At 34.8% G+C, this 21,687-nt stretch overlaps 1 protein-coding gene across 2 annotated transcripts; it reads right to left on the bottom strand.

Annotated features, from left to right (window-relative positions):
* Positions 1-15,722: 15,722 nt before the first annotated feature.
* Positions 15,723-20,369, bottom strand: LOC107596421 (sugar transporter SWEET1-like). 2 transcript variants are annotated; one of them, XM_016287159.1, is made up of 7 exons: positions 20,288-20,369; positions 20,139-20,209; positions 19,512-19,589; positions 19,050-19,173; positions 18,249-18,410; positions 16,420-16,539; positions 15,723-16,314 (listed from the first exon to the last, which is right to left on the bottom strand). In XM_016287159.1, exons 2-7 carry the CDS (start codon positions 20,204-20,206, stop codon positions 16,207-16,209), a joined length of 660 nt encoding a protein of 219 aa, XP_016142645.1. In that variant the 5' UTR covers positions 20,207-20,209; positions 20,288-20,369; the 3' UTR covers positions 15,723-16,206. The 2 variants fall into 2 exon arrangements, with proteins under 2 accessions (XP_016142645.1, XP_016142654.1); XM_016287168.1 differs by having other exon boundaries at positions 20,292-20,364.
* Positions 20,370-21,687: the final 1,318 nt, after the last annotated feature.

Raw genomic sequence — 21,687 nt, 5'->3', positions numbered from 1 at the left:
TGGCCATCTGGTGACAGTGTTGAGCCTATGCCTGCTGGCTGCTGTGGTGAACGCTCAACGTGAGTGTCCAATCACAGTTCTCTTTTCATTGGAGATCATTCAGACCTATTATCTTCTTGTCTTTATCACAATGATCAGCATTGGGTATTTTTTTTAAATTTCAGATTTCAGTGCTTTGCCGTGTCATTTAATCATGTTCATATGGATCTAAATCTTTTCCCTTTGCTTTCTTTTTCTATAATAGAGAACACCCCCCCACCTCCTCCTCGTCTGGGACAAGAGATCTGCACACACTACACTCAGGGTGGGACCCTCCTTCTGGATGGGCCAAAGGTCTTTGAAATGATGCTGATTGAGTTTGGACGGGCAATCCAGGTCTGTATACATGCAGTTTTCTTAAAGGGATAGTTCACCCAAAAAAGAAAATTATGCCATTAATTACTCACCCTCATGTCGTTCCAAATCTGTAAGACCTTCGTTCATCTTTGGAACACAAATTAAGATATTTTTGATGAAATCCGAGAGTTTTCTGACCCTGCATAGACAGCAAGGGAACTGCCACGGTCAAGGCCCAGAAAGGTAGTAAGGACATTTTTTAAATATACCATGTGACATCAGTCCTTCAATCTTTTTATGAAGCTACGAGAATGCTTTTTGTGTGCAAAGAAAACAAAAATAATGACTTTTTTCAGCAATTTCTTCTCTTCCGTGTCAGTCTTTGCCACGTGTTTATGACAGTACCATGACACATGTGTGTGGTGCTGCTGACTAACCCATTAACTGACCCTCAAGTTCAAAACCTGTATGAATTTATTTTTTCTGCTAAACACAAAAGAAAATATTCAAATTTTTGTTTTCACTGAAGAAAGACATGGGTTTTCACATGGGTTCGAAGCGATTAAGAGAAATTAGATTTTTAGGGTGAACTATCCTTTTAAATCTTTCACTTTGCCAGTATTTACCAGAAAGTGACAAGTTAGTGTTGCAGCATGTGAAAACCCACATGAGCTCTGTCACTGTGGCTGGTATTTTAAGTTGAACAAAAGCTTGCACAACCGGATCGACAGCTCAAGCAATACACTTCAGTGAGCATTTAAAAAGACTTACACGCCTACATTCTTTGCAAAATGATTGTATTACATTTATGGAAAAAAAACTGAATGAGCCACTGAGTATATTCAATGGCGAAATAAGGGTGTTAAACCAGCTTATTGTTCCCAAAAACAGATTTATCCTGCAATGTTTTTTCTGTAAACTCTAGAACTAGGTTTAATGTTTTAAAATAAAACTGACTTGAGGTTTGGTCCTGTGTATGACTGTAAGTTGTAACTAAAGACTAAATTATAGCAGGACTTAAAGAGGAAGAGGAAATAATGGAGATAAAGTTCATTTCACGATCATATAAAATTTCTTAAAATTATATTTTCTCAAATATAAAAATAGCTGTATATTTTCCTGCATATTAAGACCCATTTATAGGGTGTAAAAATATATAAAGCTGAAGACAGCAAATTACTATTACCTGGAGAACATTTACTGTTAGTTTATGCATTTTTTTCTATAACCTTTGTTAAATGTATAAACCTGATTAAAAAAAAATTTTTTTTTAAATTTAATTCTTCCCACAATAAATATAGTTCTGAAACGATTCTGATACTTAAGGAAAGAAAAGGTGAACACATTATTTTTAGTGCAATGATTAGTAGAATTAAACTAAAATATGATCAACTAAATAAAAATGTGTAAAATTGTTTTAATTAATATCTTAAGTTAATGCATGAACTTTGACAAACAATGACAAAACATTAAATAATGTTTACAAAAATGTTCTCTCTCTGATTAACAGAAACGGACACACATGGACTAAAAACCACAAAATTCTAATTTTGTGGGATATTTAAAATCCACATATAGTGACAATATTATCAATTCTCTCTTGTCTAAATTTCTTTATTTTCCTCTATTTTCTTTTGCAGTCTCTCCTCATCCAAGTCTCACAGTCTTGTTCTTGCAAAATATCTGCAGCAATGGCACAATTTGGCCATCTGGTGACAGTGTTGAGCCTATGCCTGCTGGCTGCTGTGGTGAACGCTCAACGTGAGTGTCCAATCACAGTTCTCTTTTCATTGGAGATCATTCAGACCTATTATCTTCTTGTCTTTATCACAATGATCAGCATTGGGTATTTTTTTTAAATTTCAGATTTCAGTGCTTTGCCGTGTCATTTAATCATGTTCATATGGATCTAAATCTTTTCCCTTTGCTTTCTTTTTCTATAATAGAGAACACCCCCCCACCTCCTCCTCGTCTGGGACAAGAGATCTGCACACACTACACTCAGGGTGGGACCCTCCTTCTGGATGGGCCAAAGGTCTTTGAAATGATGCTGATTGAGTTTGGACGGGCAATCCAGGTCTGTATACATGCAGTTTTCTTAAAGGGATAGTTCACCCAAAAAAGAAAATTATGCCATTAATTACTCACCCTCATGTCGTTCCAAATCTGTAAGACCTTCGTTCATCTTTGGAACACAAATTAAGATATTTTTGATGAAATCCGAGAGTTTTCTGACCCTGCATAGACAGCAAGGGAACTGCCACGGTCAAGGCCCAGAAAGGTAGTAAGGACATTTTTTAAATATACCATGTGACATCAGTCCTTCAATCTTTTTATGAAGCTACGAGAATGCTTTTTGTGTGCAAAGAAAACAAAAATAATGACTTTTTTCAGCAATTTCTTCTCTTCCGTGTCAGTCTTTGCCACGTGTTTATGACAGTACCATGACACATGTGTGTGGTGCTGCTGACTAACCCATTAACTGACCCTCAAGTTCAAAACCTGTATGAATTTATTTTTTCTGCTAAACACAAAAGAAAATATTTTGAATAATCTGGGTAACTATACAGTTGGTGGTCCCCATTGACTTCCATAGCATGGATTAAAAATGCCATGGGGACCATCAACTATTTAGTAACCACATTCTTCAAAATACCTTCTATTGTGATCAGCAGAAGAAATAAATTCATACAGGCTTGGAATAATTGAGGGTAAGTAAATGATGACCAAATTTTCAATTTTGGGTGAACAATCTTTTTTAATCAATTAAATACATTTTGAATGATATTTAGCTATATAGGGATTGCTAAGGGGCCCATTAAAAATTTGGGTAGTGGGTAGGAAAAAGATACCCTGACAAATGAACACAAGTAAATATTTTCCAGATAATATTTTAATTATTTGTTCTATCTTTAGTACAATTACAATATACAATTAAATTAAGTTAATTTACTTAAATCGAAAATTCATGCTTAATTATTTTATTGAAAAAACAGGTGTTTATGCATGACTATATATTTATACCATATACAGTGGGTGGGGGTAGGGGGGGTATTTAGGAAAACGTTGCCATATGGCAACAGTGTACCACAATGCAAAATGGCCAAAAAAAGTAGTTTTTCTATTAAATTAAAATGTATTTTCAATTGAAATGCACATTTCTTTTGAAAATTGATGCATCCAATCTTAATTTCCATCCAAATCTGCCACACACGCACATATACACATGCGCACTCACACAACTCTGCACTCTTCCTATTGCCCGTTCCGTGAAATATTGCTGTATTCATTTTCTGAAAAGAATAAGTAGCCTAATTTTCTTATTCATACATCAATACAACTATACTACAATGAACACTTCAAAATAAATAAATAACTGCAATCATTTTATTGATGTTACTATATATAAAAAAATCTCAATGGGGAAATACATTACTTCAATTTCACTGTAGTGCAGCATTGCCATGTGGTACCATTGACATTTTATTTTTCAGAATAACAAGGGAATAAGTAGAAATGAGTTGTTGCGTACCATACATACACACACACACACACACACACACGTGTTTATAGCTGCCTTTATGATTTAGTAAGGTTGTTATATTTTGGTATCCACTACATAAAGTTTGAAAATGGAACATGTACACCATTATTATTCTCTGTCTCTCTCTGTAGACCCTGAACCCTATGGTGACTCAACAGTGGATGGATGATGTAGATGAAGATCACGACAAACACCTCAACATGGCGGAGTGTGCCAAACTCGTCCAGAGAGTTTCTGATTCTGTTCAGAGGCCTCCTCAATAAAGAAGTCATGTCGACTGATTGAAGTAACTTGTACTTGTGTACGGAAGTACAGTATATGAAGAAAAATAAGATCTCACAAACACTTAGTATATAGGTCTGCAGCTTAATCTCATTTAATAAATACTATAATGTAGGCTATCACTCAAAATCTAAATAAAGCTATGTATTGTTTTAGAAATTACTTTAAAACCAGGAATTAAAGAATGTTAGTCAAAAATGAAGAAATAAAATTGTCAAAAACACAGCTGTGGTGTCCTACTGCAGAATTCTTACATTTTGTGCTTTTGTACACAGTGGCTGTTGATGGCAATGAATGCAGGTAAAATAATAAAATAGTCTATCTGTTCAATTACTACCACACACAACATAGTCCAGGTTTAAAGGGGCCATATGATGTTGCTAAAAAGAACATTATTTGGTGTATTTGGTGTAATGAAATGTGTTTATGCGGTTTAAGGTTCAAAAACACATTATTTTCCACATACTGTACATTGTTGTTTCTTCTTAGATCTTCTTTATGCACCAAGAGCTTGTAACACTCCAAAGAGAAAGGAAAAAAATTGAAATCGCATCATATGACCCCTTTAAAGGTTTTTAGATTAGCTAGCGTTAGCATCGCCATCGACGTGGATTAGCAAATCGCTTATACTTGTAAACGGGGCCTAAAATTAACACTCGCCAAGCGCCAAATGCGAGTAAAAATCAGCGTTGGCGAGTATATGTAACAGTGTCAGTTGCCAGTTGGCGGGTACAACTTTTACGAATTATAACAATGCAATGAAGTAAAAACAACAGTCAGTTTTAAAAGAGTTTCGCTGTTACACACACAATTATGTCAAAATGCGCGGTTTTGGCGAGTTACCTTGTAAACGTCTTAAATGAGTTATAAAGTCTTAAATCACTGTAAAGAGTTGGGAGAAAATCGGATGTGTGTCAGATCCGTGTCATGTGCATCAGGTTTTTAAAGAGACAGCACTGATTTTAAAGTGAAACCTGCTGAAGTTTGTCAGTTGACGTAAATCAAAGAACAAAAGAAAAAGAGAAATCCTTGGACTGTTCTAGTCGCTGATTAACTTTTATAGCTTGAATAAAGATTAATATGCATAGTTTATGCATATATAATATAGTTCATATGAAGATTGTTTTAAAATCACTTAAATTAAAGTTGTTATACATTTCAGAGCCTATTAAATGTTAAAAATAATGGCTTTCAATTATACTGTAATGTTGAATGGCTATAATTAATAGGGAAAATTGAGGGAAAATGCACCAGCAGGACAAATTAAAAATATTGTAAAAATATTTAGTCATTGTAGTAGTAATAATTTCTTGTTTTTGCAAAAAGAGTTTGTCCGGTAAATTTGATCATGTCACCGGCCATTGGCAGGTGTGGAAAAAAGTTAGTTTTAGGCATTGCTTGTAAGTTTAATTAAAGAGGTTTACAAAATAATTAATTCACTTACCGGTCCAACGAAGAAAGAAACAACTTGGGCATCACTATTTTCTCTGCCATCAAATCTTTCCACCTTGTGTATGCTATAGCGATGTTTGTTCGTTTTTATGTGTCGTTCTTTCTGTCATCTGCCTTAAGATCTTTTCTGCTTCTTCAGCAGCTCAGATTGCCCCGCTGTCTCCGCTGGTAAAGCTTGATAATAAAGTTTCATTCTGAATTTTTGCTCATCTCAACACCAAGCTACACTACTAACATATCTACAGAAGTGGCTGGCAGCCATTGAGCGTGAGGATTTTGTCCATTGTTTAGTGAAAAACCGCAGTTAGGTTAACTTGAATAGGCCTAATTATTTCAAAACAGTGAAATACACTGCAAAAGGTGACACACACTATACAGTGGGTACGGAAAGTATTCAGACCCCCTTAAATTTTTCACTCTTTGTTATATTTCAGCCATTTGCTAAAATCATTTAAGTTAATTTTTTCCCCTCATTAATGTACACACAGCACCCCATATTGACAGAAAAACACAGAATTGTTGACATTTTTGCAGATTTATTAAAAAAGAAAAACTGAAATATCACATGGTCCTAAGTATTCAGACCCTTTGCTGTGACACTCATATATTTAACTCAGGTGCTGTCCATTTCTTCTGATCATCCTTGAGATGGTTCTACACCTTCATTTGAGTCCAGCTGTGTTTGATTATACTGATTGGACTTGATTAGGAAAGCCACACACCTGTCTATATAAGACCTTACAGCTCACAGTGCATGTCAGAGCAAATGAGAATCATGAGGTCAAAGGAAGATTCTCTGGTCTGATGAGGCCAAGATAGAACTTTTTGGCCTTAATTCTAAGCGGTATGTGTGGAGAAAACCAGGCACTGCTCATCACCTGTCCAGTACAGTCCCAACAGTGAAGCATGGTGGTGGCAGCATCATGCTGTGGGGGTGTTTTTCAGCTGCAGGGACAGGACGACTGGTTGCAATTGAGGGAAAGATGAATGCGGCCAAGTACAGGGATATCCTGGACGAAAACCTTCTCCAGAGTGCTCAGGACCTCAGATTGGGCCGAAGGTTTACCTTCCAACAAGACAATGACCCTACGCACACAGCTAAAATAACGAAGGAGTGACAACTCTGTGACTGTTCTTGAATGGCCCAGCCAGAGCCCTGACTTAAACCTAATTGAGCATCTCTGGAGAGACCTAAAAATGGCTGTTCACCCACGTTTACCATCCAACCTGACAGAACTGGAGAGGATCTGCAAGGAGGAATGGCAGAGGCTCCCCAAATCCAGGTGTGAAAAACTTGTTGCATCTTTCCCAAAAAGACTCATGGCTGTATTAGATCAAAAGGGTGCTTCTACTAAATACTGAGCAAAGGGTCTGAATACTTCGGACCATGTGATATTTCAGTTTTTCTTTTTTAATAAGTCTGCAAAAATGTCAACAATTCTGTGTTTTTCTGTCAATATGGGGTGCTGTGTGTACATTAATGAGGAAAAAAAATTAACTTAAATGATTTCAGCAAATGGCTGCAATATAACAAAGAGTGAAAAATTTAAGGGGGTCTGAACACTTTCCGTACCCACTGTAGATAATAAAACACTTTTTATAGAAAGCTATTATGAGAACAGTCTTCATCTAATGCAGATGACTCTTCACAAAAACACTGAATTCTTAAATGGATAGTTCACCCAAAAATGAAAATTCTGTTATCATTTACTCACCCTCAAGTTGTTCCTTCTTTTCTTTCTTCTCTTGAACACAAAATAAGTTATTTTGAAGATTGCTGATAACCAAAGAGTAGCCATTTACTATTTTCCACCCTTAAGACCATTAGCTACTGCCAGCTGTTCATGGTCACATTAGTGATTACATTGAAAATGTAACAAACTTAAATCCAATGAGAAATTATCCTTATGTGAAATTCCAGGGAAATTGCAGGGACTCCTATTGAGATTAAACCATTTCACCATTGGAATTTCACCATACAAAGGTAAATGTGACCATACCCTTAATGTGTAAAACTTGTAAAATTAGCATCAAACTATTAAACACACTTTTAAAGGCTCCAGTTTAGGCAAGGTGATGAGATTTGGCTGGTTAAAGTGATCTAATCAGACTCTGGAGGTGGATGTCGTAATCTGATTGCAAAAGGCATCTTTATCCATTGACAGCCATTTAAATGTATTTGTGCAGGCAGAATAAATTCTTCCACAAGCAGCACATAAATCACAAATATTTGGTTATATTATATATGTTACCGGAGCCCAATTATTTTTGGAGAGCTCTTAACAGAGATAAATATGTTTATTTTTTCAAGGTTTGCTGCTTAGACATCCCAGCTTACAACAGTCACTCAGCAGCTTCCATTAAAATGAGTAGTGCAAATGATACAGTATAGAAAAATAAAGTTGGTAAAGCTTGAAATAGCTGCTTGAATGTTTTGAGTCTGAGTAGTGTTGCTCATAAAAACCTGCCTAAAGCAACTGCACATGAAACAGAGAGAGAGACGATGGCGAGACGGTTGGACAGGAGAAAAACAAGGTCACTATTACAGTCTGTGACCTTTGACCTAACCTGTTTTACTAGCAGAACTTTAACCCCCTGGTATCTATGACAGAGGTCAGCAGGTGCCAAAGGGGTGTTGCCGGTCTGTGCCTGTGTCTTCTGCTCTCTGTCTCACGTTTATTACTTTTCTCTCTAGATTTGAAGAATGGAGTCTATGTATTAAAAACATGTCGGTACAACTTGTGGTGCTTTTGGCATCTTTGTTAACATCTACAGTTCTGGCGTAAAGACAGAAGCAGGCAGATGCGAACAAGCATGAGGAGACAGAGATAATTAAGGCTGTTAGGAAAAAGGAGACCTGAATGAGATGAAAGTTAACAGAACAAACGTGATACAGGAGATGAGAAGGGCTGAAGGAAAAAAGAAGAGAGCAGCACATTCCTCTTCCTCTGTCTCTGCTTCCCTTGTTTGGGCTCTTCAAAACAACAGCTGGAGCTCTCACAGGTGTGTTTTACTTGCTGAAAGCTGAAACATATGAGCTGACATTGCACACACACACACACACACACACACACACACATATACACACACATGCCAGCATGCTGATGCAGCAAACACACACTACTGTTTTTCAGAGTTCAGCAAACAGAAGTTTAAAGTGCTCTTTCTGCACATTTATTTGGATCATCACTGAGATACTGCAACAACAAGGAGATCTTAAGCCACACGTCAAACTGTATGTTATACAAAGCAAAAATATCAAACAAAATCTGTAGTTTCTGCAAATACATTATGCTGGAACTGTCTTTTTCTAGCCATTTTTTGCATTTAGCTTTTAGCTGGGCACAAGATGATGGAACTTTTCACAGAATGTGATGTGTTTGGTTTTTCAGATTATGCCTTTATTGTTTTTATATATAGTACTGAATCCATATTTGTCATGTTATATATACTGTACCCACTTAAATTAATTAAATTAATTAATTATTATTTTTAATAATAATTTATTTTAAATTTTTTAATTAATTAAACTCTGACACCGTTTGAGATAAAGGTATCAAACCAACTGTAAAATATTCAGAATATTATTCAATTTAATGCACAAGGCTTGGTTTTTCAGATTATGCCTTTACTGTTTTTATATATAGCATTGAAACCATATTTTTCATACGTTTTATATACTGTACCCACTTAAATGAATTAAACTCTGACACCGTTTGAGGTAAATGTATCAAACCAACTGTAAAATATTCAGAATATTATGCGCTATAATGCACAAGGCTTGTTTTTTCAGATTATGCCTTTATTGTTTTTATATACAGTACTGAAACCATATTTTTTTCATATGTTTGATATACTGTACCCACTTAAATGAATTAAACTCTGACACCGTTTCAGATAAATCTATCAAATCAACTGTAAAATATTCAGAATATTATTCCCTATAATGCACAGGGCTAATTTATAAAATTATGCCATTAGTATTTGTGTATATTAATCAATTTAATGCACAAGGCTTGTTTTTTCAGATTATGCCTTTATTGTTTTTATATACAGTACTGAAACCATATTTTTTTCATATGTTTGATATACTGTACCCACTTAAATGAATTAAACTCTGACACCGTTTCAGATAAATCTATCAAATCAACTGTAAAATATTCAGAATATTATTCCCTATAATGCACAGGGCTAATTTATAAAATTATGCCATTAGTATTTGTGTATATTGAAAGCATATGAAAAGTAGAGATGTAAAATGAGCATTTGTATCACGCTCCCATGTTTAGGTAAAGCACTTTCACTTTAATGGCAATCAATGTTATTTTCTTTGTGAAATGGCTGAATATAAGTGTATAATCTCAGGGAAAAAAGGTACAACGCTGTCACTTTGGATGTACCCTAAGGTACAAAAGTGTAATTTTTTTTTTTTTCATATTAACTTGTGCATATTAGTACCTTAAAGGTACATATTAATATTTATATATTGTTATAAATTTATATATATATATATATATACACACACACACATACATATATATATATATATGAATGGGCCAAAATACCAGCAACAGTGTGTGAAAACCTTGTGAAGACTTACAGAAAACGTTTGACCTCTGTCATTGCCAACAAAGGGTATATAACAAAGTATTGAGATGAAATTTTGTTATTGACCAAATACTTATTTTCCACCATGATTTGCAAATAAATTCTTTAAAAATCCTACAATGTGATTTTCTGGATTTTTTTTTCTCATTTTGTCTCTCATAGTAGAGGTATACATATGATGAAAATTACAGGCCTCTCTCATCTTTTTAAGTGGGAGAACTTGCACAATTGGTGGCTGACTAAATACTTTTTTTCCCCACTGTATATACATACATACACACATGCATACATACTGTATATGCATGTATGTATGGTGTTCCAGTTTAATGTATTGAAATGGGTTCCAGGACAGTCTAAAAAAAATTAAAAGTTCAGTGCTCTATATGAAAAAACATCAGATTAATGATCTGAAAAATATACAGTTGGTGTGATATCTTTATTTTAAATGGTGTTCAAGTTTCATAGATATAAAAACGGGTTCAGTACTGTCAAAAAAAATTATAATAATCTGAAAAACGAATCTTGTGCATTATAGTGAATCATATTTAGAGATTTTTTCAGTTGGTTTGATACATTTATCTCAAACTGTGTCAGAGTTTAATTAAATTAAGTTGGTACAGTATATAAAACATTTGAAAAATATGGATTCAGTACTGTATATAAAAGCAATAAAGGCATAATCTGAAAAACCAAGCGTTGTGCATTAAATTGAATAATATTCTGAATATGTTACAGTTGGTTTGATACATTTATCTCAAACGGTGTCAGAGTTTAATTCATTTAAGTGGGTACACGAATCCTCTCCTTATAACACACGAAAATTAGACATTATGAAAGATTCATTATGCATATATTTATTGTGTTATAACAGAGATTTGTGAGATTGCAATGAACTGAGATGTCTTTTAGGGATTACAAATGCAGCTCTTTGCTGGCATTCTGCCATACCAAACCATGCACGCAGCAGCCGCTTGCTTTAGTTAAAAATACTTTAATAACAAATATTTATCGGGAGCATGTATGCTGGGATTTCATACATTTCATGGAGAAAAAAGTAACGTAACTAGTAATATAACTAATTACTTTTGAAATAAAGTAATCAGAACAGTAACGTGATTACTTTTAAAAGGAGTAACCAGTAATTTGATTACATTTTCAGAGTAACTTGCATATATACATACTGTATTTTAAAATTGAATATAAAATTGTAATACAATTAATATTTAAAATGACTGAATCAACCTGACTACATTTAGTTACACCGATAATAGTCTTTTTAAGGGTTAAATCAAGTAGAAATAGATCCTTAAGGTGCCAATTATAGAGTACCACGTTTCCAGTGCAGACAAAACTAGTAGTTATTGATCAATTGTATATGGAATCATTGAAAATGTCACTGAGAGTATAGTTAGCAACCTAGACAGCCTTAAGTTGGTGTGTGTATCCCAGAGACAGTCTCTGCTGCAGGAAACAGTGGTATCCTGTTTTGCAGTGGACTCCCATTGTTGCGCTGATTAAACATACACTAATATACACACCCACACGTAAAACCACAGCTACTGCGCTGTTAGTGATGAGAACAGAGCAGCGTGTCCGAGATCAATCAGACATGATTTATAATACACACATTTGCCCGGATGCTTTCACACAAGTGCTCCCATCTTGCACGACAAAGGATGAAACACTGGACACACACATACACACTCTTGTGTCAGCGTAGATTGAGAGTGTTGTCTAGTCTCTCTGTCTCCACATGGTCATTTATCACTCCTGACCATCCAGACCGTCTCTGATTATTTATCTGTCTTTTGAGTAACAGGGACAGTTTACACTGTAATTACACAAAATCGTTTCCTAGTTTTGGCCCGATGCGCTTGTCATGGTGTGGCCATTTTTCATATGGGAAATGACAATGGTTTCTGACCAAATCATTGTCATTTTTTTTCTTGAAAATGATTGACTTCTCCTTTATCGTTCCTTTATAGGCAAAATAAATGTATTCAACCTGTTCATGGACGTTGCTTTCTATTTTTACTTCAACTAAGATAATACAGGAATATTTCAACCAAACATAAAACATTGCTGAAAATGTACTCCCCCTAAGGCAATCAGAGATGTAAACGAGTTTCTTCATCAGAATAGATTTGTAGAAATTTAGCATTACATCACTTGCTCACCAATGGATCCTATGCAGTGAATAGGTGCCATCAGAATAAGAGTCCAAACGGCTGATAAAAGCATCACAAAAATCCACAAGTAACAATAATCCACAAGTAATTCACACAACTACAGTCAACATCTTTTGAAGTGAAAAGCTGCGTTTAGAAGTTCATTAAGACGTTTTTAACTTCAAACCATTACTTCCAGCTAAAATACAAGTCCTCTATCCATAATATTGCTTCCTCCAGTGAAAAAGTCATCTTGTCTGAATCAGGAGAGAAAAATGGACAGATTAAGCACAATTTACAAGTGAAATGTGTCAAATAGTTCTAAACAAATATGTTTTGATGTGAGAGGACAAGAGGGGATCGGCTTTTTCACTGGGGGATTTATTATGGAGACTCATATTCAGACCAGAAGCAAGTTTAAAGTTAAAACACCTTAATGTTAATTGATGGACTGGAGTCATGTTTGGACTCTCATTCTGACGGCACCCATTCACTACAGAGGATCCTTTGGTGAGCAAATGATGCATTACTAAATTTCTCCAAATCTGTTCCAATGAAGAAACAAACTCATCTACATCTTGGATGGCCTGAGGGTGAATACATTTTGAGCAAATTGTCATTGCCAGACTGATGCTTTAGTGCATTTTTATACCTCTTTCAGTAATGGTGAAATATTTTATATTTATTATAAAACTATGCATGATTTGTTGCATCCCCCCCCCCCCGTTGTCTGTGACCCATAACTATCACAGCATAATGGACCTGTGAACCAGTTGAGAACCACTGATCTTCTAACACTTTGTTTATCAATGTAAACTCGACCATTTACCATTACAAGCGTTTAAACAAACATGACTGAACATCTTAAAAATGCTTTTGTCTTCGACTGCTTTGCTCGGCATTGTTTCTCTCACAAAAGAGGTTTTGCCAATCACTAATTTTCTTTTTCTTTCAGAAACACACTTTCTTGATAAACAATCACCACTCACAATCCTTTTCCTCGTTCATGTCTTTCTCTGAGAAGCAGACAGGAAAAGCATGTAAAGACTCCATAGGCACTGAGAAACAGCAAACACACGGTTCCCACTCGCTCGTGCTAACTAAGACAAACTACAAACAAGCAAACAACAAGCATTCACAAACATTTGAGAGCTCTACAAAACAAAACACCTAATAGCGGGAGATAAATGTGCTGTTATTTCCCACAGAAATTAAAATGTCTGTCAGCACATGTTACGCCTCGGCTTTTGAGCGTATTTTAGTTTTCATTGCTCACAATCAGCGCTGATCCAGAACAAAATCCTCTCACATTCCACTGCTAAGCTCTCATAACTTCTTCTCTCAGTCTCAGCCAGACACTGAAGGTTATATGTTATATAAAATTTATTTGAGCCATTTTTTCAATAAACTCTGGAAAGAACATCCCTCTAAATCCCCTCTGATATAATACACACGGTTGCATAGGATATAAAATAGTACAAAGTAACATAAAAACACACACAAAAAATAAACTTACAACACCAAATCCATAAACAATATAACAATAAAACAAAGTTGATATGTTTTAAATGATCATAATAACCCTTTTTTATATTCACAAAGCCCAGTCCTGGAGACTTGGAAAGGCTGTAGTGAATAAAGTACCAAATGATGTACAGTAAGATATTTAATGAAAGTTTATGTCTGTCACAGATCAAACCAGTTTAGCATACGCAACATTAAGCGGTTTAAGATTTTCTTTGAGCCATCTTACAGGTTATGATTATGTAAATTTAAATAAAAGTAAATTTGCTGATTATTCCTCCCCTTATATCCTGCCTGTCACCACAACTCAGTGAATAAAGCCTTCAGATTTGTGCAACTTTGGTTTTCTCTGAGGGAGGGGAACGTATAAAGTTACTGTTTATTTATATTATTGTTTTTATGGGCTCATTGTAAAGAACAATGTTCTGACAGTGACAGTGTTAAGAAAAAATACCTATTTGTTCCAGCTACAGAACAAGAATGTGAACAGAGACATACAAAGTGTCCTGTTTTCTGAAATCTCAGAGACTGATATTTTTAATTAAACATCATTCAGTCAAACTAATTTTCTATGTTTGCATTATTCTTCCGCACAAAGGAAGGTTTTACGCACATACTGTTTCTTTTGGGCTTTGTCATTTGAGTTGGATGATGATTAAATAGCTGCCAAACTGCCATATGGACACAATTAAGAATGATGTTATAATAAAGTAGCCTATGATTATTTAACAACCTGAAAACACTAAATTCATTAAGTAATAGAATGTGACATTTTCCTAAAGGCCACTCGGAACCGTATGTAACCAAGAGAAATATATATGTATTTCAGTAACAGTAACATCACTTTCAGAGAAAAGGCTTAAATAACCCTTATGAAAATTAACCATGGTTTTTCTACAAAAAAAAAAAAAAAGTATGGTTATTGTAGTTAAATTATAGTAACCACAAATTAACCATGGCTTGGCTACACTAATCATAGTTTAATCATAGTATTTGTAGTAAAATTTTGGTTATTCAAATGGTAATCAAACCAAAAAAAACATGGTTACTACACTTTTACTATAATAAAAATATGGTAATTTAATAAGGGAACAAACAGGTTTGAGTTCTCAGTTAAAGGTGTGTTGTGTTTGCAGATTTGAACACCTATTAACTAAGAAATACCTGCAAACAAACTGAGAGCATCCTCATCCATACAAGGATTAACCAAAAAGATCAAGTGAAAATAGTCTGTCACTCAGAAAACTTAAAATTCAAAAGATATTAATGTACTGTCATTATTTACTCATCCTTATGTCATTCAAAACCTGCATGACTTACTTGTCTTCCAGGACACAACAAAAGACAATCTGATGAGATTCTTTTCCAGCCAATTACAAAAAAAAAGGAACTTTCATGATATACAAGGATCATAAAATAGATCTTAAATACATGTTTGCTTCATATAAGTTTTTAAGCTATATGATAGTCTGATAATATTCCTCTCCAGTGAGCTAAAGAACTGGATCAGTCATACTTGAGCTGGAGTTATTCAGTTGAATGAACAAATTCATTAAAAAGACCGAGAATAATCTGTTCATGAAACAGGTGCCAAGAAGAGCTAAGATCAAGATTTTTAGTTTCTCAAATCCTAACTTGCAGCTTCAGAAAACTTGGAATATAGTAAATGATATGATGACTACTATAGTATGATGTCTTTTTTAAACACTGAAAGCTCCTGTTCCAATTCTTTGCAATTACATACAGAAAATGTCTTCTAAAATGTTTTTTAAAAGTCTTCTTTTGTGAGCAGAAGAAATGTCATACAGGTTTGGAATAATATAAGTGAGTAAATTCACAGTTTGTATTTTTTTTTTTTTGAGGAAACATGTTGTAAAGGGATTGTTTTCCTGTCATCATTTACTCACCCTCATGTCATTCGAAACCTATCAGACTTTCTTACGTGGAATAAAAAAGATGATATTTTGAAGAATGTTGGCAGCTGAACAGTTTTGGTTACCATTGATTTACCACTGACTTAATGTTCCTCAAAAGAAAGTCACTAACACAGATTTAGAATAACATGATGATGAGCAAATGTAAACTAGTTTTGGGTAAACTATGCCTTTGCCTGAAAAGATAAAGATAAAGTGAAAATTGTCGGTCTTCTCAGAATTTAAAGTGACAGTTTCACTAGAGGTTTGAGTTCAGATGGTATCATGAAAGTCAGATGTGAAGGAAACCAGAATGTCTTCTGGCTTGGGTAAAGGAAGGTAGAGAAGGCAATTAATTCAATTCAATCTAAATCCTCTCTCAGAGTTGGATCAGTTTATAAGAGGACTTGTTTGTAATGACAGCTCCGAACCACCAGAAGAGGAAGAAGCGAATGATGCTAGTAAAGATGCCAGGGGTGTTGGGCACCTGAAAGACAAAATAATAATAATAATAATAATAATAATAACAAAAAACATGATGCTCAGCTTCACCTCAAACCACTGTCTCCGATCAGTCTCTTCATCATCTTACCATGATATAATAGTCGCGTAGTTGAAGGCCATACAGCGTCCATGATGTTGATGTGAAAAATGTAGCGACGGTCAAGGAAAAAGACAAGCGCTCCACAGACTTAGTTCGCACAATATCCAGCTGGTGGAAATGAAGAACACAAATGTTTTTGAGAGGAGAATGCTTTTGCTACCGTTTATCATAAAAAAAAAAAAAAAAAAAAAAAAAGAGTACAGAGGAGACAGAAAATGTTGGGAAGAAAGCAGACTGAAACATAACACAGACCCAAGACTCAAACCTGTGTCTTCAACTGAAGCACCAAAGATCAGCAAATCTGAAGTGCACAGCTCCAACCACAACATGTTATTCACACTCACGCATAGTCTCTCCCATAACAAGCAGATATTGACACTTGCAGACAGTGACGGAGGGAAAAACAGGAAGCAACAAAAGGAGGTACGAGAATGGCAGGAAATACACCACAGGGCACAGGACAGATAGACAGAGCTGGACTGATAAATATGGAAGAGAGAGAGATCCAAAACAGGAAGATGGAGACTATGAGAGGGCACAGAAAAGAAAGATGAATGGAGTGATAAACAAATGACGGAATGCTGGAATGTCAATACAAGACTCCACACCATTTATTTATTTATTTTTTCCAAGACTCAAACCTGTGTCTTCAACTGAAGCACCAAAGATCAGCAAATCTGAAGTGCACAGCTCCAACCACAACATGTTATTCACACTCACGCATAGTCTCTCCCATAACAAGCAGATATTGACACTTGCAGACAGTGACGGAGGGAAAAACAGGAAGCAACAAAAGGAGGTACGAGAATGGCAGGAAATACACCACAGGGCACAGGACAGATAGACAGAGCTGGACTGATAAATATGGAAGAGAGAGAGATCCAAAACAGGAAGATGGAGACTATGAGAGGGCACAGAAAAGAAAGATGAATGGAGTGATAAACAAATGACGGAATGCTGGAATGTCAATACAAGACTCCACACCATTTTTTTTTTTTTTTTTTACAAAGGAAGAGATAAGGGGAACATGTGCATTTATTTTAGAATTGATGTATGCTTTCTGTGATATGTAAGGGAATCACTGTTAACATAAAATGTAGGTGACTATTTCTTGTAAGCAATCGTTTTTTAACATGATTAACATGGTTGATGGATTCAATTATATGTTTAATTCTATTATGTGGTGTAATTCCTGTCATTTTTTCCCTCCACCATAAATTCATAACCAGCCTTGTTATTTTATCATATTTGTATTTTATTATATGGTTTTATTTTGTGTTATGCTTGATGTATCAGCACTGTTTTAAAAGTCCTATATAAATAACACATTTATGTATGCAATTAAATATATTTAAATATGTTCTATTGTGAGGTCATTTTTATTTTTTCCTCAGGCTTATTCATGATCATACTTTTTTATTATTTTATCATATTGTTTTATTTATTTATTTATTTTATTTTATTTATCTGATATGCAGCACTTCCAAGTCCTACACAAATCAACCTTGACCTACAATTGTTTTTTTTACATAGTTAACATGTAAATGAATGCAATTACATATGCACAACTCCTTTAATTTTCTAACACAGTGCAAGTGAGATAAGTAAAATGTTACATAAATCTACTCTAGAAATGTCATTGACTGTGTTGGTAAGATGCTACAACGCTAATACAAGCTTGTGGTGCTTTCGCAATATGTTCTTCTCATGTTCATGTGCTTTACTGCAATGTAATTCTCAGTAAACATGCGCAGGCAATTGCTGACTGTGTATTTAAACAGAATTAATGCTGGTTAAATGTATTGGTGTGTACTCACGAGATCAGTGAGTGGAGAGAGGTACATACTGATGGTGAACACACTGCAGGTCAGGCCCAGCTGAGAGAGTTGAGCTTCTCCAGGAGGAATAACCACAGTAAAATACACCCAGCCTACACACAACACACTCACCATCGCCAGTGTCTGCGAGAACACTCGCCTCTGAAACACATGCAGATTCAGCAAAGTCATTTTAGCATTTATTTTGCACATTTGGACTATTTTCTGATCACTCATAAAAGTTATTATTTCAGATATTTTTATTTGTTGTATACAGTGGGGTTTAAATGTCTGAGCACGCATAAAAATAAAATCTCGGATCAAATTTGACTTTTGATTGAGTTTTTCAATTCAATTTTTCACTCAAACTAGTAGTTTGATGACATAACATGTAATTAAAATGCCTGTATTAACTTTAAAATGAACATTTTCACTCAAAACGTTGTGCTTATAATGTAACTTGTAAAAATATAGTGTTCACTTGTAAAATAAATTTCACACAAATTATCATCCTAATATTTTAACTTGATATTAATATATTTAACTTAATTTTTTAAATAAAATTAATTCAAACTGTTATCCCGATAATGTAATATGAAATAAAAAAAATGGTGTATTAATTTTTCACTTCGAATTTTCAATCAAACTGTAATGCTGATCACATAATTTGTAATTAAAATAGTACATTAATATTTTATATTAAAATATAAAAAATGCAAAACAGAAGGTAGTGGTCTCAGACTTTGGACCCCACTGTATAATTAATAAGAATTAATAAAAAGACCATGCTAAATGACAAACCTTGTCTTTGGTATAATGACAGTAGGTGATGATGTATAAGGTCTGTAAAAAGGCCCCAATGATGTTTACAGATATCACCGTTCCATCTCCCTTTAGTAATCCATAGTACAGCCATCCTAGATTACTAAAACACACACACAGAGAAACATGATCATTCAGACTAAGGCTGATGATACACGGGGCTACTTTTTGAGCAATTTTGCAGGCACATTTTTTTGAACAGTGTTGCTTGGGCACTTTCCCATTGAGAATGGGTAACAAAACTCTATCTGGATATTTTAGATCGGCCATGGGCCCTATGTCTCACCTGGTTGCCCGTTGATGGCAACATTGCCCAAAAAGTTGCCCCGTGTATCATCAGCATTACTGAAATCCATGCACAATGCATGCATGCATGAAGTTGCATTCACATATGCAACATTACCAAATGAAAGCTACAAGTGTCAAATATCAAATACATACTTCAAGCATGTGGTGAGGAAGGGCAGAAACTGTATGTTATCTGCACTCTGTGTGGCCTTCATTTTCTTTAAGTCTGTCCTGCAAAAGCAGAGAGGAAATGCATGTAATGAGAGGAACATTATCTTGCAAGATGAGCATAGATACAGAAAGTTATGCATATGCAAACCATATATTTTATCATTTCCACTGAAAGTTAACACACACATGGCGAATTTCCTGTGCTTCAGGCTGCACAACCTCCAAATGTTTACATGCTCGACTTACATACACATACAGAATATAGCTGTTAAAATGTACCATGGTTTCAGGCAAAATACCATAATTACTAGTTATTTGTACAACTGTAAAATCCTAATAATGTGCGATGTTCTTGATGTCAGTGTTGGCTATTATCAGTAGTAACAATAAGTATAGTATGTTGGCGGAAACTTTTGTTACCATGGTAAATTGCTGAGAGGAGGCTGTTTATTAAGATTGAGTGAAGTCAAATAGTATTAGGCGCGAGATGTCACCAGATGCGAAAATTATTAAAACCCGTAAGTGTGTACAGTTTAACTCAGCTACATTATAAGTTATATGATTGGTTATTAATATCAAGTAGAACACATGTAAGTAACGTTAACTTACAATCCCGTCGTGAACATCCCGACGGTGAATATGATGCACGCACATGATAGCAGCTGCAGAAACTCCATAGACTGAAAAAGCGAAAAAATGAGCTGTGCTTCTATTCAGACACCTGTGCAATCAAGCGAAGCAAATTATATTCATAAAACCTATGAATCCTGCACTCGAGCAACGCTGACGTCCACCTTCTCAATTTCCGTGTTTGTAATCAGTGTGGATCGATTCCTTCACTCTGATTGGTTATCACCGAACGCTGCGCACTGACGTCATTTTGTAGTCCGGTTATGTAGTGAAATAAGAGGTCTAATTTTACGATGATTGCCAGAGATATTCCTTTGAATATAATGAGATTTTGTAGTATAGTTTGTATAGTGAGATGTAGTTTTTAAAAGTACAAGCTTTAGGGAAAGAGCTGCCCAAAAGAGTTTAAGGACTCATGATTTTTGTTATCAATATGCATAACGAAAAGTGTTTTAACCACACTGAATATTTTAAATATTTTAAAGTGTGAACTGTTTTAGTAGAGTCCCGGGTCATGCTCACTCATAAGATTTATTTATTTATTTGTTTGTTTGTTTATATATTTATTTTTGTGAAATGGTGTTTTGTGATACCATCTATTCAAAGTTGGTGCAATAAAGTACCATCATAGTTTATATATATATATATATATATATATTATTTAGTCACTTATAGGCTATAGTTTGACAGAATTGTTCTAATTCAACATGCCATGGGAAGTCAATCTAACTTAACATTTTCTTATATTGATATAGTTTATTTCTTACTCAACAGCTCATCAGGCTCTTAATGATTTAATCTATGCCATCTTTTGGAATATCTGAAGGTCATGTACCATAGTTCTTAACTGTCACATTTGTTATAGTAAGACTAGCCTATTAATCATTACCAGGCCAAAAATTTCTTTTTTTTTTTTAAATGAATCAATATAGCATTTGTTATGAAGAAACAAGGCAAGACAAATCACAGTATAAGATGTACAAAATGTAATTTTGGCGAATTTTGCAAAAATAAAAATATGTTGAGGATACAGAAAATACTAGCTATGAATTATCTTAAGTCAGTTATTTTATTCTAAGGATGACAAATTTCCCCCAGAAATGTCTAAAAATCCAGGTGCCAAAAATAGCCATACCTGACAAACAGCCATATAGCGAGTCCACATGAACATCTTTAGATGTTATTGCTGCCAACATCCCGCTTCATACTTTCAAACAAAATGATGAATTTTACATTGACATGTGGGTAAATAGAGAAGACGTATCTTGTGTTTAATGTTCTCAAATGTCAAAGAAAAAGCTGAGGCCAAGGAAAATGCACAAGTAACGTCCTGGCACCCAAGCGCCACTTTACTATCCCCCTCTCTTCTTTCATTCATCTCACCCCTATTTGAATATTTGGCCAGGAAAAAGAGAATGAAAGAGGACAGGAAGAAAGTTTGACAGTGAAAGTGTTAAACTTTACTCGGAGGCCTCAACAAATTTCACAGAAAGTATGACTGTGTTGCCCTTGTTTTATATACATTAAA

This window comes from Sinocyclocheilus grahami, unplaced genomic scaffold (assembly GCF_001515645.1).
Source record: "Sinocyclocheilus grahami isolate Dianchi unplaced genomic scaffold, SAMN03320097.WGS_v1.1 scaffold11.1, whole genome shotgun sequence".
Classification (NCBI taxonomy): Eukaryota; Metazoa; Chordata; class Actinopteri; order Cypriniformes; family Cyprinidae; genus Sinocyclocheilus; species Sinocyclocheilus grahami.
This window is presented reverse-complemented; position numbering and strand designations above follow the sequence as displayed.